This window comes from Agelaius tricolor, unplaced genomic scaffold (genome assembly GCF_023055355.1).
Source record: "Agelaius tricolor isolate 1412-34295 unplaced genomic scaffold, bAgeTri1.0.p SCAF_41, whole genome shotgun sequence".
Classification (NCBI taxonomy): Eukaryota; Metazoa; Chordata; class Aves; order Passeriformes; family Icteridae; genus Agelaius; species Agelaius tricolor.
The window spans coordinates 1,905,392-1,920,434 of NW_027269301.1; the positions used below are offsets into that span (position 1 = coordinate 1,905,392).

The 15,043-nt window shown below is 51.4% G+C and overlaps 2 protein-coding genes and 1 long non-coding RNA gene across 8 annotated transcripts in view; 2 read left to right on the top strand and 1 right to left on the bottom strand.

The window, feature by feature from the left end:
• Window positions 1-4,290, top strand: part of XPO7 (exportin 7) — a 78,889-nt gene extending 74,599 nt beyond the window's left edge. For all 4 annotated transcript variants that reach the window (XM_071454844.1, XM_071454846.1, XM_071454843.1 and 1 more), the window contains one exon: window positions 2,713-4,290. In XM_071454844.1, the coding sequence (XP_071310945.1) occupies window positions 2,713-2,806 (94 nt within the window). In that variant the 3' untranslated portion in view covers window positions 2,807-4,290. The remainder of the gene's footprint in view (window positions 1-2,712) is intronic.
• A 2,925-nt stretch (window positions 4,291-7,215) lies between these two features.
• Window positions 7,216-14,455, bottom strand: PBDC1 (polysaccharide biosynthesis domain containing 1). Of its 2 annotated transcripts, XR_011683804.1 has the most exons (7): window positions 14,331-14,455; window positions 14,153-14,218; window positions 12,291-12,350; window positions 11,536-11,676; window positions 8,955-9,066; window positions 8,337-8,882; window positions 7,216-8,297 (listed from the first exon to the last, which is right to left on the bottom strand). XR_011683804.1 is itself a non-coding variant. In XM_071454734.1 (6 exons), the coding sequence occupies exons 1-6, from the start codon at window positions 14,355-14,357 to the stop codon at window positions 8,761-8,763; spliced, it is 528 nt and encodes a 175-aa protein (XP_071310835.1). In that variant the 5' UTR covers window positions 14,358-14,455; the 3' UTR covers window positions 7,216-8,760. The 2 variants fall into 2 exon arrangements, 1 of the variants encoding a protein (XP_071310835.1); XM_071454734.1 differs by having other exon boundaries at window positions 7,216-8,882.
• Window positions 7,781-9,318, top strand: LOC139603792 (uncharacterized). 2 transcript variants are annotated; one of them, XR_011683805.1, is made up of 2 exons: window positions 7,781-8,088; window positions 8,153-9,318. It is a non-coding gene; the product is annotated as an uncharacterized lncRNA (long non-coding RNA). The 2 variants fall into 2 exon arrangements; XR_011683806.1 differs by having other exon boundaries at window positions 7,781-8,067.
• Window positions 14,456-15,043: the final 588 nt, after the last annotated feature.

A 15,043-nucleotide genomic window follows, 5' to 3' on the forward strand; every position in this document is an offset into this window, starting at 1 on the left:
GGGAATGGGAACGGAACGGGAACGGGAACGGGAACGGGAATGGGAACAGGAATGGGAATGGGAATGGGAACAGGAATGGGAATGGGAACGGGAATGGGAACAGAATGGGAATGGGAACGGGAATGGGAACAGGAACGGGAGCAGGAACGGGAACAGGAAATAGGAATGGGAACGGGAACAGGAAATAGGAATGGGAACGGGAACGGGAATGGGAACGGGAATGGGAACGGGAATGGGAACGGAACGGGAATGGGAACGGGAATGGGAACGGGAACGGGAATGGGAATGGGAACAGGAAATAGGAATGGGAACGGGAATGGGAACGGGAACGGGAATGGGAACAGGAACGGGAACGGCGTTCCATGGGATGGGCCGGGGAAGAGCTTGGGCCTGGAGGGAGCCCGAATACCCACAGGTATTTCCCACCATGCCAGGGGATCCAACCTGGCCTGGGACACTTCCAGGGATGGAGAAACCACAGATTTTCTTCTGGGAATTCGTTCCCAATATCCTGTTTCAGTTTGAAACTTCCCATGGAAAGATTCTTTCATGGGTTCATGGTTGGAATTGTGGAATTATTTGGGTTGGGAGGGATCCTAAATATCCACAGGTATTTCCCACCACACCTCCCACCATGCAAGGGGGATCCAACTTGGCCTGGGACACTTCCAGGAATCCAGGGACAGCCACAGATTTTCCTCTGGGAATTCTGTCCTCACCCTCACAGGGGGGAATTCCTTCCCAGTATTCCCATTTCAGTTTGAAACTCCACATGGGATTCCTTCATGGGTTTGTGGTTGGATCCTAAGTATCCACAGCTATTTCCCACCACACCTTCCATGGGCCCAAGGGTGCTCCAGGCTGGCTTTGGACACTTCCAGGAATGGAGAAACCACAGATTTTCCTCTGGGAATTCCTTCCCAATATCCCCATTCCAGTTTGAAACTTCCCATGGGATTCCTTCATGGGTTCATGGCTGGAATGGTTTGGGTTGGGAGGGACCTTAAATCCCATCCAGTGCCGTGGGCAGGGACACCTCCCATGGGACCAGGGGTGCTCCAGGCTGGCTTTGGGCACTTCCAGGGGTGGAGAAACCACAGATTTTCCTCTGGGAATTCCATCCCAGGCAGGAATTCCTTCCCGAGATCCCCGTTCCAGTGGGATAAAATCCCTTCAGGGGAAGTGGGGGATCCCCATGCTTGGTGCGGAGACACCCCCGGGCCCAGCACGGAGTCCTGGGGGAGCTGCTCAGAGATGGACACTTCATGGGATGGGGAATGGTGGAATGAATGGTGGAATCATGGAGTGGTGGAATTGTGGAATCATGGAATGGTGGAATCATGGAGTGGTGGAGTGGTGGAATGGTGGAATGTGATGGAATGCTGGAATGATGGAATCATGGAGTAATGGAATGGTGGAATGATAAATGCTGGAGTGATGGAATCATGGAACCATGGAATGCTGGAATCACAGAATGGTGGAATGATGGAATGGTGGAATCGTGGAATGATGGAATGGTAGAGTCATGGAGTGATGGAATGTGATGGAATGCTGGAATCGTGGAATGGTGGAATACTGGAATGATGGAGCCATGGAATCATGGAATGATGGAGCCATGGAATCATGGAACCATGGACTGGTGGAATGGTGGAATGGTGGAATCATGGAGCCATGGAATCATGGAGTGATGGAATGGTGGAATCATGGAACCATGGACTGGTGGAATGATGGAATGGTGGAATCATGGAATGATAGAATGCTGGAGTGATGGAATCATGGAATGATGGAATGGTTCAATCATGGAGTGATGGAATGTGGTGGAATGGTGGAATAGTGGAATGCTGGAGTGATGGAATCATGGAATGATGGAGCGATGGAATGGTGGAATCATGGAACCATGGACTGGTGGAATGATGGAATGATAGAATGCTGGAGTGATGGAATCATGGAATGATGGAGCCATGAAATCATGGAATGAGGGAATGCTGGAATCATGGAGCCATGAATGGTAGAATCGTGGAATGGTGAAATGATGGAATGCTGGAATCATGGAATGATGGAAGGTGATGGAATGCTGGAATCATGGAATGATGGAATAGTGGAATGATAGAATGATGGAATAATGGAATGATAGAATGATGGAATCTTGGAATCATGGAATGATGGAATGTGATGGAATGCTGGAATCATGGAATGGTGGAATGATGGAATAATGGAATGATAGAATGATGGAATAATGGAATGATAGAATGATGGAATAATGGAATCATGGAATGCTAGAATGATGGGATGGTGGAATCATGGAACCATGGAATGGTGGAATGTGATGGAACGCTGGAATCGTGGAACCATGGAACGATGGCGCAGTGGAATGATGGAATCATGGAATGATAGAATGCTGGAATCATGAAGTGTGATGGGATGCTGGAATCATGGAATGCTGGAATGATGGCGCAGTGGAATGATGGATTCATGGAATGATAGAATGCTGGAATCATGGAATCATGGAATGCTGGCGTAGTGGAATGATGGAATCATGGAATAATAGAATGCTGGAATCATGAAGTGTGATGGGATGCTGGAGTCATGGAATGATGGCGTAGTGGAATGATGGAATCATGGAATAATAGAATGCTGGAACCATGAAGTGTGATGGGATGCTGGAATCATGGAATGCTGGAATGCTGGAACCTGCTCTCCCCTGTCCCCCAGGTTCACCCAGAACCTGTCGGCGTTCCGGAGGGAGGTCAACGACTCCATGAAGAACTCGAGCTACGGCGTCAACAGCAACGACATGATGAGCTGACAGCTGCAGGGCCCGGCCCAGGAACGACCCCAGGGCCTCCCCGCCCGCAGGGAGGAGGGAGCAGCAGGTGGAGCTCACCTGGGCAGGTGTTTTCCCGTGGGAAGGGCAGAATCCAGGTGCAGGAATTCCAAGGTGTCTGTGTCTCTCTTTTTCCTTCCCTGGCCGGAATGTGGAACCGGCGGCGCTCCGCTGCGAAAAGCCTGCCTTGTATAAAAACAAAACAAAAAAAAAAAAAAAAACAAAAAAAAAAAAAACAAAACAAACAAAAAAAAAACATGTACATTTTTTCATAACATTTTGGAGCAAGGTTTATATTGAGTTTCAGAAAAACAAGATTAAAAAAAAAAAACAAAAAAAACACGACAAAAAAAAGTGCAAAAAAAAATCACAAAAAAAAAAAACACACAAAAAAAAATCGAAATGATGATAAAAAAAAATGACAAAATGATAAAAAAAAAAAAAAACAAAGTGTGATTGAAATTTTTACAGAGTCCTGGTGCACCCAGTGCTGGTGTGAGGGTTGTGAATGCGAGTGAGGAAAGCGTGGCCTGAAGCTTTAGTGGGCGAGGGGGTGGCTGTGTGAAAGTGCAGAGATCTATTTAGTGAGACAAGCTGTAGAGAGAGAGAGAAGCAAAAACTCAAACAACACAAAAAAATAATTAAAAAAACCAACAAAAAAAAAAATTAAAAATAATAATAATAATTAAAAAAAACCACCACAAAAAAAAAAAAAAAAAAAAAAAAAGGCATTGTAAAATTCCAAATGTATATTTTTTCTTATTAAGCCCCCCTCAAAAATCACAATTTCCCGGTCCCGTCTCGCCCTCGTTCTTGGGAACTCGAAGCCATGACGTGACCCCTCCGTTCGTGCTTGCTCGTGGGTGTCCCTCCTGTCCCCTCTGTAGCAGTAGCCCCTCCCAGGGCCCTCTTTTCCCCTTTTTCCATCCCTTTTTTCCCATTTTTCCGGGCTGGAGCGGGGGCTGGCGGCAGCGCGGGGCCTCCCCGGGGGGGTTCCCAAAGGGGGAGCCCCGAGCACCCCCTGGCAGCAGCGAGGCCCCTCCTCCTGCAGAGCCCCCCTGAGGATGCTGGGGATGGGGAGGGACCCCAAAGGCCGGGATCCAGGGGAGGGAGCCCCTTTGCCGTGTACCCCACTATTGTTGCTGCTAGTCGTGTGCACCCTCTTGCTCAGCTCTCCCAAAAACACTCGGGGCCTTTGAGGGCTTCACTTTCTCCTCCCAGACACTCTTATTATAATTTTATTTTTTTTTCTCTTTTTTTTTTTTTTTTTAATTTTAGTTTTGTTTTGTTTTTTTTTTTGTTGTTGTCGATTTTAATTTTATTTGGTTGGGTTTTTGTTCGTTCCCTTGCCCCCCTGGTGTGTGTTGGGTCCTTTCCCGCGTGAGCAGATGCTGGTTGATGTCGGGGTGTTTGCTGCAAACAGTGTAAGCATTGTGACTGCAAATAAACTCAATGGTTTCTACTGAGCCGCGCACGAGTGGCTGAGACCCCCAGGGACCCCGAGAGTGACCCCAAAGGGACCCCACAGTGACCCCTGAGGAACCCCAGAGGGACCCGGAGTGACCCCAAAGGGACCCCCCATTGACCCTGAGAGTGACCCCCAAAGGGACCCCACAGTGATCCCAGAGTGACCCCACAGTGACCCCAGAGGGACCCCAAAGGGACCCCACAGGGACCCCACAGGGACCCCAGAGTGATCCCAAAGGGACCCCAGAGGGACCCCACAGTGACCCCTGAGGAACCCCTGAGGAACCCCTGAGGGACCCGGAGTGACCCCACAGTGATCCCAGAGTGACCCCTGAGGGACCCTGAGAGGGACCCCTGAGGGACCTGGAGTGACCCCACAGGGACCCCCCCATTGACCCCGAGAGTGACCCCAAAGGGACCCCACAGCGATCCCAGAGTGACCCCACAGGGACCCAGAGTGACCCCAGAGGGACCCCCCATTGACCCTGAGAGTGACCCCAAAGGGACCCCTGAGGGACCCCACAGTGACCCCACAGTGACCCCTGAGGGACCCAGAGTGACCCCACAGGGACCCCAGAGTGACCCCAAGAGTGACCCCACAGTGACCCCTGAGGAACCCCACAGCGATCCCAGAGTGACCCCTGAGGGACCCAGAGTGATCCCAAAGGGACCCCTGAGGGACCCCCCCATTGACCCCGAGAGTGACCCCTGAGGGACCCCACAGTGCCCCACAGTGACCCCTGAGGGACCCAGAGTGACCCCACAGGGACCCCCCCATTGACCCCGAGAGTGACACAGGGACCCCAGTGTAACCCCACAAGGACCCCTGGGGGACCCCAAGAGTGGCCTGAGCCCCCTGGGATCCTGGAGGGATCCCAGAGTGACCCCACAGGGACCCCCTGAGGGACCCCACAGGGACCCCAAGATTGGCCTGAGCCCCCTGAGGGACCCGGAGTGACCCCAAGAGTGACCTCACAGGGACCCCAGAGTGACCCTGAGAGTGGCCTGAGCCCCTGGAGGGACCCGGAGGGACTCCAGAGTGACCCCTGAGGGACCCCATGGTGACCCTGAGGGACCCCAAGAGTGGCCTGAGCCCCAAGGGACCCCACAGAGACCCTGAGGGACACCAGAGGGACCCCAGAGTGACCGTGAGTGACCCCAAGAGTGGCTGAGCCCCCTGAGGGACCCTGAGTGACCCCCATGGTGACCCCACAGGACCCCTGAGGGACCCTGAGCCCCACAGGGACCCCTGAGAGACCCTGGAGTGACCCTGAGGGACCCCACAGGGACCCCAAGAGTGACCCTGAGAGTGGCCTGAGCCTGAGGGACCCCACAGTGACCCTGAGGGACCCCACAGCGATCCCAGAGTGACCCTGAGGGACCCCACAGGGACCCCAGAGTAACCCCGAGAGTGGCCTGAGCCTGAGGGACCCCAGGGTGACCCCTGAGGGACCCCACAGGGACCCTGAGGGACCCCTGAGAGTGGCCTGAGCCCGAGGGACCCCTGAGGGACCCAGAGCCCCAAGAATCACCCCAGAGTCACCCCAAAACCCTGAGAGTGTCCCCAAAACGCTCAGAGTCCCCCCAGGGCCCTGAGAGTGGCCCCAGAACCCAGAGATTGACCCCAGAACTCTCAGCTCCTCCTCAGAACCCCAAGATCCCCCCAGTCCTTTCCCTCAGGGTGATTTTCCCAATCAAACCCCAAAATCCCCCAAATCCCACTGAATTCGGGGGGAGACCCTTGGACCCCGAGCCGAACCCCAAAACCCACCTGGACTGACCCCAAATTCTGGAAGTTTGAGCCCATTTTAGGGACAAACCTGAAAGGGGATGGGGGACCCCAAACTGGGATTGGGATTTTGGGATTTCAAACAGAGACCCCAAACAGGGACTGGGATTTTGGGATAACAGAGACCCCAACACCGGGATTGGGATTTTCAAACAGGAACCCCCAAACAGGGATTGGGATTTTGGGATTTTCGAACAGGGACCCCAAACTGGAATTGGGATTTTTAACAGGGATTGGGATTTTCTAACAGGGACCCCAAGCAGGAATTGGGATTTTCAGACGGGGACCCCAAACAGGGACTGGGATTTTTAAACTGGGATTGGGATTTTGGGATTTTGGTCCCCAACCAGGGATTGGGATTTTCAAACTGGGACCCCAAACTGGGATTGGGATTTTGAGATTTTCAAACAGGGACCCCAAACTGGGATTGGGATTTTGAGATTTTCAAACTGGGACCCCAAACTGGGATTGGGATTTTCAAACAGGGACCCCAAACTGGGATTGGGATTTTGGGATTTTCAAACTGGGACCCCAAACTGGGATTGGGATTTTCAAACAGGGACCCCAAACTGGGATTGGGATTTTCAAACTGGGACCCCAAACTGAGATTGGGATTTTGGGATTTTCAAATGGGGACCCCAAACTGGGATTGGGATTTTCAAACTGGGACCCCAAACTGGGATTGGGATTTTCCAATCTTTATTTGCAGCTGGAGGGGGCAGAGGCAGCTCTGACCTTCCAGAACCTTCCAGAGCCTGGGAATGGCCCCGTTTGTCTTGGTTTGGGGTCATTTGGGGAGAAAAATTCCTAAAGGGGTTTCTTAAAAAAGCAAATTCAAGCAGCCCCTCTGCTGAAGTGGTTTGGGAAGAAGATTTTCTTGGAAAAAAGTGGGAAAAACTGTTCATTTAACAGGTAAAATAAAATTAAATCTAATTTAATTTAATTTTAAAATAAAATAAAACAAAATTAAATTATATTTTAAAAATAAAGTAAAATAAAATATAAAATAAAATATAAAATATAAAATATAAAATAAAACAAAGCAAATTAAACCTAAATTAAATTAAATTAAATGAACAATATTAAACAATAAAAACTTTTAGTGTTTTAAAAGAGATGAGAAACTCAGACAGTCTCTTCTTGTGGGTTGCAGTTTGGTTTATTTCATTTTTTATTAAAAAAATACTGGAAATGTGGTTGAGGTTTTGGGGGGTTTTGGGGTGTTTAGATTTAAATAGGTTTAAAAAAAAAAAAGGAAAAAAAAATCTACAGCTTAAGGAACTTTTAGGATTTATTAAAATAATTTTAGGATTTATTAAACTCCTTTTAGGATTTATTGAAGTCCTTTTAGGATTTATAAAAATCATTTCTGGATTTATAAAAGTCATTTTAGGATTTATTAAAATCATTTTAGGATTTATAAAAGTTCTTTCAGGATCTGTTAAAGTCCTTTTAGGATTTCTTGAAATCATTTTAGGATTTATTGAAGTCCTTTCAGGATAACTGAATTCTTTCAGGATTTATTAAAGTTACTTTATCATTTATTCAAATTCTTTTAGGATTTATTAAAGTCCTTTTAGGATGTATTAAAGTCATTTTAGGATTCATTAAAATAAGTTTAGAATTTATAAAAGTTCTTTTAGGATTTATAAAAGTAATTTTAGGATTTATAAAAATCATTTTAATATATATTGCAGTTTTTTTAGGATTTATTTAAGTTTTTTATGATTTATAGAAATCTTTTAGGATTTATTAAAATCATTTTAGGATTTATTAAAGTCATTTCAGGATTTATTGAAGTTCTTTTAGGATTCATTGAAATCCTTTTAGGATTTTTAGAAATCCTTTCAGGATTTATTTAAGTTCCTTTAGGACTTATTGAAGTCATTTTAGGATTTATTAAAGTCATTTTAGGATTTATTAAAGTCCTTCTAGGATTCATTAAAGTTCTTTCAGGATTTATTGAATTCTTTCAAGATTTACAAAAGTCCTTTCAAGATTTATTTAAGTAAGTTCTTTTAGGATTGAAGTCCTTTTAGGATTTATTAAAGTTCTTTTAGGATTCAGTAAAGTCCTTTCAGGATTCATTAAAATCCTTTCAGGATTTACTGAATTCTTTCAGGATTTGTTAAAGTAATTTCAGGATTTACTGAATTCTTTCAGGATTTACTGAAGTCCTTTCAGGATTTATTGAATTCTTTCAGGATTTATTGAATTCTTTCAGGATTTACTGAATTCTTTCAGGATTTATTGAACTCTTTCAGGATTTACTGAATTCTTTCTGGATTTATTGAAGTTATTTCAGGATTTATTGCTGTTTTTCAGGATTTATTGAATTCTTTCAGGATTTACTGAATTCTTTCAGGATTTATTGAAGTTATTTCAGGATTTATTGAATTCTTTCAGGATTTACTGAAGTCCTTTCTGGATTTATTGAAGTTATTTCAGGATTTATTGAAGTAATTTCAGGATTTACTGGATTCTTTCAGGATTTATTGAAGTCCTTTCTGGATTTATTGAATTCTTTCAGGATTTACTGAATTCTTTCAGGATTTATTGAACTCTTTCAGGATTTATAAAAGTCCTTTCGGGATTTATTGCAGGTTTTCAGGATTCATTACAGTTTTTCAGGATTTATGAAAGTCCTTTCAGGATTCCTTGCAGTTTTTCAGGATTTCTTTCAGGATTCCACCCCGTGGTTCCTCTCCCCCGTCTCTGTCCCCCTGCCCCTGCTGTGCACGTGTTCATTGCAGCCCTCCCTGTTCCGGGCGATCTCAATGGCCAGGAACTGGATCCTGGTGGCTGCAGAGGGGGACAGGGGTCAGTGGGGGCAGGTTTGGGGTCCCCCCAAGCCCCCCAAGACCCCAAACCCACCCAGGATGGAATTTTCCTCCGAGTATTCCCCGCGCGAGTCCAGGCGCAGCAGAGTCCCGAAGTTGAAATCCTCCACCACGCCCTCGAAGCTGAGGCAGAACGGGCGCCACTTCTGGGGGCAGAAAAACACCCTCAGCACCCCAAAACCCCAATAAAACCCCAATAAAATCCCAATAAAACCCCCCAAAATCCCAATAAAACCCCTCAAACCACACTAAAACCCCCCAAACCCCTCCAAGTCTTGGCCCCGTAGCTGAAATCCTCCACCACGCCCTCAAAGCTGAGGCAGAACGGGCACCACTTCTGGGGGGGGGAAAAACACCCTCAGCACCCCAAAACCTCAATAAAACCTCAATAAAACCCCTCCAAACCACACTAAAACCCCAATAATACCCCCCAAACCACACTAAAACCCCCCAAACCTCATTAAAACCCCCCAAACCCCACCCAAGCCTTGGCCTGGCCTAGTTCAAATCCTCCACCATCCCCTCAAACTGGAGGTGCCACTGCTGGGGGGTTAAAAACACCCTCAGCGCCCCAAAACCCCAATAAAACCTCAATAAAACCCCTCCAAACCCCAGTAAAACCCCCTCACAAAACCCCATCCACGGCCTTGGGAGGAAATCCCACTAAAATCCCTCCAAGCCTTGGCCCTGTAGCTGAAATCCTCCACCACGCCCTCAAAGCTGAGGCAGAACGGGCGCCACTTCTGGGGGCAGAAAAACACCCTCAGCACCCCAAAACCCTAATAAAACCCCCCAAAATCCCAATAAAACCCCTCAAACCACACTAAAACTTTCCAAACTCTATTAAAACCCCCCAAACCCCTCCCAAGTCTTGGCCCCGTAGCTGAAATCCTCCACCATGCCCTCGAGGCCCAGGCAGAACTGGTGCCACTGCTGGGGGGATAAAAACACCCTCAGAACCTCAAAATCCTACAAAAAAGGGGGGAAATCCCACTAAAAAGGGGAGAAATTGCACCAAAAAGAGGGGAAACCCCACTAAGCCCCCCCAAACCCTACTAAGATCCCCCAAACCCCACCCAAGCCTTGGCCTGGCCTAGTTCAAATCCTCCACCACGCCCTTGAAGCTGAGGCAGAACGGGCACCACTTCTGGGGGGGGGAAAAACACCCTCAGCATCCCAAAACCCCAATAAAACCTCAATAAAACCCCAATAAAACCCCCCAAAATCCCAATAAAACCCCCCAAACCTCATTAAAACCCCCCAAACCCCACCCAAGCCTTGGCCTGGCCTAGTTCAAATCCTCCACCACGCCCTCGAAGCTGAGGCAGAACGGGCACCACTTTTGGGGGGTAAAAACCCCCTCAGCACCCCAAAACCCCAATAAAACCTCACTAAAACCCCTCCAAACCCCAATAAAACCCCCTCACAAAACCCCACACACTGCCTTGGGGAGAAATCCCACTGAAACCCCCTCAAACCCCACCCAAGCCTTGGCCTGGCCTAGCTGAAATCCTCCACCACCCCCTCAAGGCAGAGGCGCCATTTCTGAGGGGTTAAAAACACCCTCAACACCCCAAAACCCCACTAAACCCCCCCCAAACCCCACTAAAACCCCCTCACAAAACCCCATCCACTGCCTTGGGGGGAAATCCCACTAAAACCCCCCCAAGTCTTGGCCCTGTAGCTGAAATCCCTCACCATCCCCTCAAAGAGGAGGCGCCATTTCTGAGAGGTTAAAAACACCCTCAGCACCCCAAAACCCCAATAAAAACCCCTGAAAACCCCACTAAAACCCCCCCAAACCCCACTAAAACCTCTCAAATCCCACCAAAATCCCCCAAACCCCACCCAAGCCTTGGCCCCATAGTTGAAATCCTTCACCATCCCCTCAAAGTGGAGGCAGAACCACTTCTAGGGGATGGAGGAGTTAAAAACACCCTCAGCACCCCAAAATCCCACTAAAAAAGAGGGGAAATCCTACTAAAAAGGGGGAAACCCTACTAAAAAGCGGGGAAATCCCACTAAAAAGGGGGGAAATCCCACTAAAACCCCACCCAAGCCCCGGCCCTATAGCTGAAATCCTCCAGCACCCCGTCAAAGCAGAGGCACCACTTTTAGGGGTTAAGAACACCCTCAACACCCCAAAATCCTACAAAAAAGGGGGAAACCCCACTAAAACCCCTCAAAACACCCCTGGTTTTTGGGTTTTCTAGGGTATTTTGGGGTTTTTTTGGCTTTTTGAGAGTTTCTTTGTGGTTTTGGCTTTTTTGAGGAATTTTTTTTCAGTTTTGGGGATTTTTGAGGTATTTTTGGGGGTTTGGGGTTTTCTGAGGTATTTTTTTGGGGTTTTCTGAGGTATTGAGGTATTTTTGGGGGTTTGGAGGTTTGAGATATTTTTTGAGGCTTTTTTGTTTGTTTTGAGGATTTTTTTTTTATTTTTTGGGGGGGGTTTTGGGGTTTTTTTGAGGTATTGTTTGGGGTTTGGGGTTTTTTGAGGTCTTTTTGGGGTTTGGGGTTTTTGGAGGTCTTTTGGGGTTTTTTTGAGGTATTTTTGGAGGAAACCCCACTAAGAAGGAGGGAAACCCCAGTAAAATCCCCCCCAAACCCCACCACACCTCCTTGGCCGCCTCCGATTTCAGCTCCTCGGGGTCCAGCACGTCCACGCGCAGGTTCCGGAAGGTTCTGCGGAATTCCTCATAGATCCTCTCGTCCACCTGGGTGAGCTTCAGGAACTTGGGCTCCACGGAGGAGATCAGCTGCAGGGGGAGCATCAGCTGGGACACCCCAAAACCCCACCCCAAAGTCCCAAAATCCCACCTCAAAACCCCCAAAATGCCAAAACCCCAAAATGCAAAAACCCTGCCCCAAAACCCCAACCCAAAAACCCAAAATGTCAAAACCCCAAAGCCCCAAAATGCCCTAAAACCCCCATCTCAAAATCCCAAAATGCAAAACCCCGGCCCCAAAACCCCCAAGCCCCAAAACCCCAAAGCCCCAAAATGCCCTAAAACCCCATTTTAAAATCCCAAAATGCAAAAACCCCGCCCCAAAACCCCCAAAATCCCACCCCAAAAACCCCACTCCAAAATGCCAAAATGTCAAAACCCCAAAGCCCCAAACCCCCAAAATGCCAGAACCCCAAAATGCCCTAAAACCCCATCTCAAAACCCCAAAATGCAAAAACCCCGCCCCAAAACCCCCAAAATCCCACCCCAAAAACCCAAACTGTCAAAACACCAAAGCCCCAAAACCCCAAAACACCAAAACCCTACCCCAAAACCTCAAAATGCCAAAAGCCCGCCCCAAAACCCCAAAACCCCACCCCAAAACCCCAAAACCAGCAAACCCCACCCCAAAACCCCAAACTCACGTTGAAGTAGACCTGGGCGTGCTGATGCGCCTTCATGGCCCAGGCCAGCTCCACGCGGGGCTGGGCAGCACCAGGGACACCTGGGTCACCTCTTGGGGACAAATGTCCCCTGGGGGGGGTCCCCTGTCCCATTTTGGGGTCCCCCTCCCTCTTTTTGGGGTGTTCTCCCCGTTGTTGTGAGGTTTTTCCTGCCTTTGGGGTTCCTCTCTTCCCGTTCTGGGTTTTTCTTTTCTTTTTGGGGTTCTCCTTCTCCCAGGGGACAAGGGTGGGACCCCCCCTGCTGGGACTGAGGGCCCCAAAAGTGGGACACCCCCAAACTGGGACTTCTGCCTGGATTGGGGGAACCCCTAAAATTGTGATCCCCCAAAACTGGGGACCCCCTCCCAAGACTGGGACCCCTCCCCAGATTGGGGGAACCCTCCAAAACTGGGGACCCTCAAAACTGGGACCCTCCTGGATTAGGGGAACCCCTCCCAAAACTGGGACTCCCCAAAACTGAGACCCCTCCAAAACTGGGACCCCCTCCCAAAACTGGGACCCCCTCCCAAAACTGGGATCCCCTCCCAGGACAGGGACCCCAAAAGTTGGAACCCCCAAATCTGGGGCCCCCCTACGAGGACAGGGACATTCCTCTGTGGACTGGGACCCCCAAAATGGGACCCCCCAAAACTGGGACCCCCTCCCATGACTGGGACCCTTCTGGATTGATGGAACCCCCCCAGACTGGGACCCCCCAACACTGGGATCCCCCAAAGCTGGGACCCCTCAGCTCTGTGACCCTCCAGGACAGGGAACCCCAAATTTGGAATCCCCAAATCTGAAACGGCCCTCAAAAACAGGGACCCCAAAGCCGGGACCCCCCCTCCCAGGACAGGGACCCCCCCCCCCCAGGACAGGGACACCCAGGGCAGGGACCCCCAAACCTGGGACCCCCTCCCAGTAAGGGCCCCCAGTCCTCCCCAGTGCCCCCATTCCCAGTCCCACCAGTGTCCCCATTCTCAGTGTCCCGTGTCCCCCCAGTGCCCCCATTCCCAGTCCCACCAGTGTCCCCATTCTCAGTGTCCCCAGTCCCAGCCCCCCGGCCCCACCACTGTCCCCAGTGTCCCCCCAGTGTCCCCCCAGTGTGCCCATTCCCAGTCCTGTGAGTCCCCCCAGTCCCCCTCCGTGTCCCTTCAGTGTCCCCCGTCCCCCCAGTGTCCCTATTCCCAGCCCCTGCAGTGTCCCAGTGTTCCCCCACTGTCCCCATTCCCAGTCTCCCCAATCCCCCCAGTATCCCCAGTGTCTCCAGTGTCACTCACTTTCCCAGTCCCAGTCCCCTCCAGTGTCTCCAGTCCCCCCAGTGCCCCCATTCCCAGTCCCCCCAGTCCAGCCAGTCCCTCCAGTGCCCCCATTCTCAGTGTCCCCCCAGTGCCCCTATTCCCAGCCCCTGCAGTGTCCCAGTGTCCCCCCACTGTCCCCGTTCCCAGTTTCCCCGATCCCCCCAATCCCCATTCCCAGTCCCCCCAGTGTCACTCACTTTCCCAATCTCCCCAGTTCCCCCCAGTGCCCCCATTCCCAGTCCCCCCAGTCCCCCCCAGTTCCCTGTGTCCCCATTCCCAGTCCCCCCCAGTGTCCCCAATCCCCCCCAGTGTCCCCCCAGTGTCACTCACTTTCCCAATCCTCCCAGTTCCCCCAATCCCAGTCCCCCTCAATCCCCCCAGTCCCCACAGTTCCCCCCCAATCCCCCCAGTTCCCCCAGTCCCTCCCAATCCCCCGGCCCCCAGTCCCCCCCAGTCCCCCCCAGTGTCCCCACTCCCAGTTCCCCCAGTGTCCCCATTCCCAGTCTCCCCCAGTCCCCCCAGTGTCCCCCCAGTGTCACTCACGTCGTTGCCGAAGCTCTCCGCGGGCAGCGACAGCGCCTGAGCGGCCGCCGCGGCCTCGCCGGGACCCTGCGGGGACACGGGAATGCGACACCGCGGGGACACGGGACAAGGGACACGGGGACAGAGCCCCCAGCGCCCCCAGGGCCACCCAGTCCCCCCCAGTTCCCCCCGGTCTCACCAGCCCCGCCAGCCCCGCCGCCGCCATCGCTGCCGGAAGGGGAGGGGCACCGGGACGGGAGGGGACAGGGGAGGGACAGGGGAGGGGACGGGGACACGGCGGGGACAGGAGGGGACAGAGGGAAGAGAGGGGCACACGGGGGGGATGGGAGGGACAGGGGAGACACGGGGGGGGAGAGAGAGGATACGGTGGGACAGGGGGAGATGGGGGGGACACGAGGGGACAGAGGGGGATGGTGGGGACACGGGAGGGGACAGAGAGGGACAGAGTGGGGAGAGAAGGGGACATGAGGGGTCGGGGGAGGGACAAGGTGGACACAGAGGGGAGGGGGGGGACAGAGGAGACACGAGGGGACACGGGAGGGACACGCAGGACCGAGGGACGGGGGGGATACGGGGGGACACTGGGGGGACAGAGGGGACACGTGGAGCGGGGGAGGGACAAGGGAGGGCCAGAGGGACTGGGAGGGACACGGGGGGACAGAGGGGACAACGGGTGGACGCCTGGGGGGCACGGGGGGATCAGGGGGACACGGGAGGGACACGCGGGACCGAGGGACGGGGGGACACGGAGGGACACGGGGTGACATCGAGGGAACACAGAACAACACGTGGGGACATGGAGGGACACGGGGTGACATGGTGGAGACACGAGGGGGTCACGGAGGGACATGGGGGGACATCGAGGGATATAGGGGGATACGGGGGGACATG

What these genes read in the sequence shown, in the direction of transcription:
- PBDC1 (XM_071454734.1), bottom strand. Translation starts at nt 14,357, where the DNA reads ATGGCGGCGGCGGGGCTGGCGGGGCTG. An exon ending in CGGCGGGGCTGGCGGGGCTG is followed by an intron (nt 14,219 to 14,330) that starts GTGAGACCGGGG and finishes GTGTCCCCGCAG; the next exon opens with GGTCCCGGCGAGGCCGCGGC. An exon ending in AATCGGAGGCGGCCAAGGAG is followed by an intron (nt 9,067 to 11,535) that starts GTGTGGTGGGGT and finishes TTCTGCCCCCAG; the next exon opens with AAGTGGCGCCCGTTCTGCCT.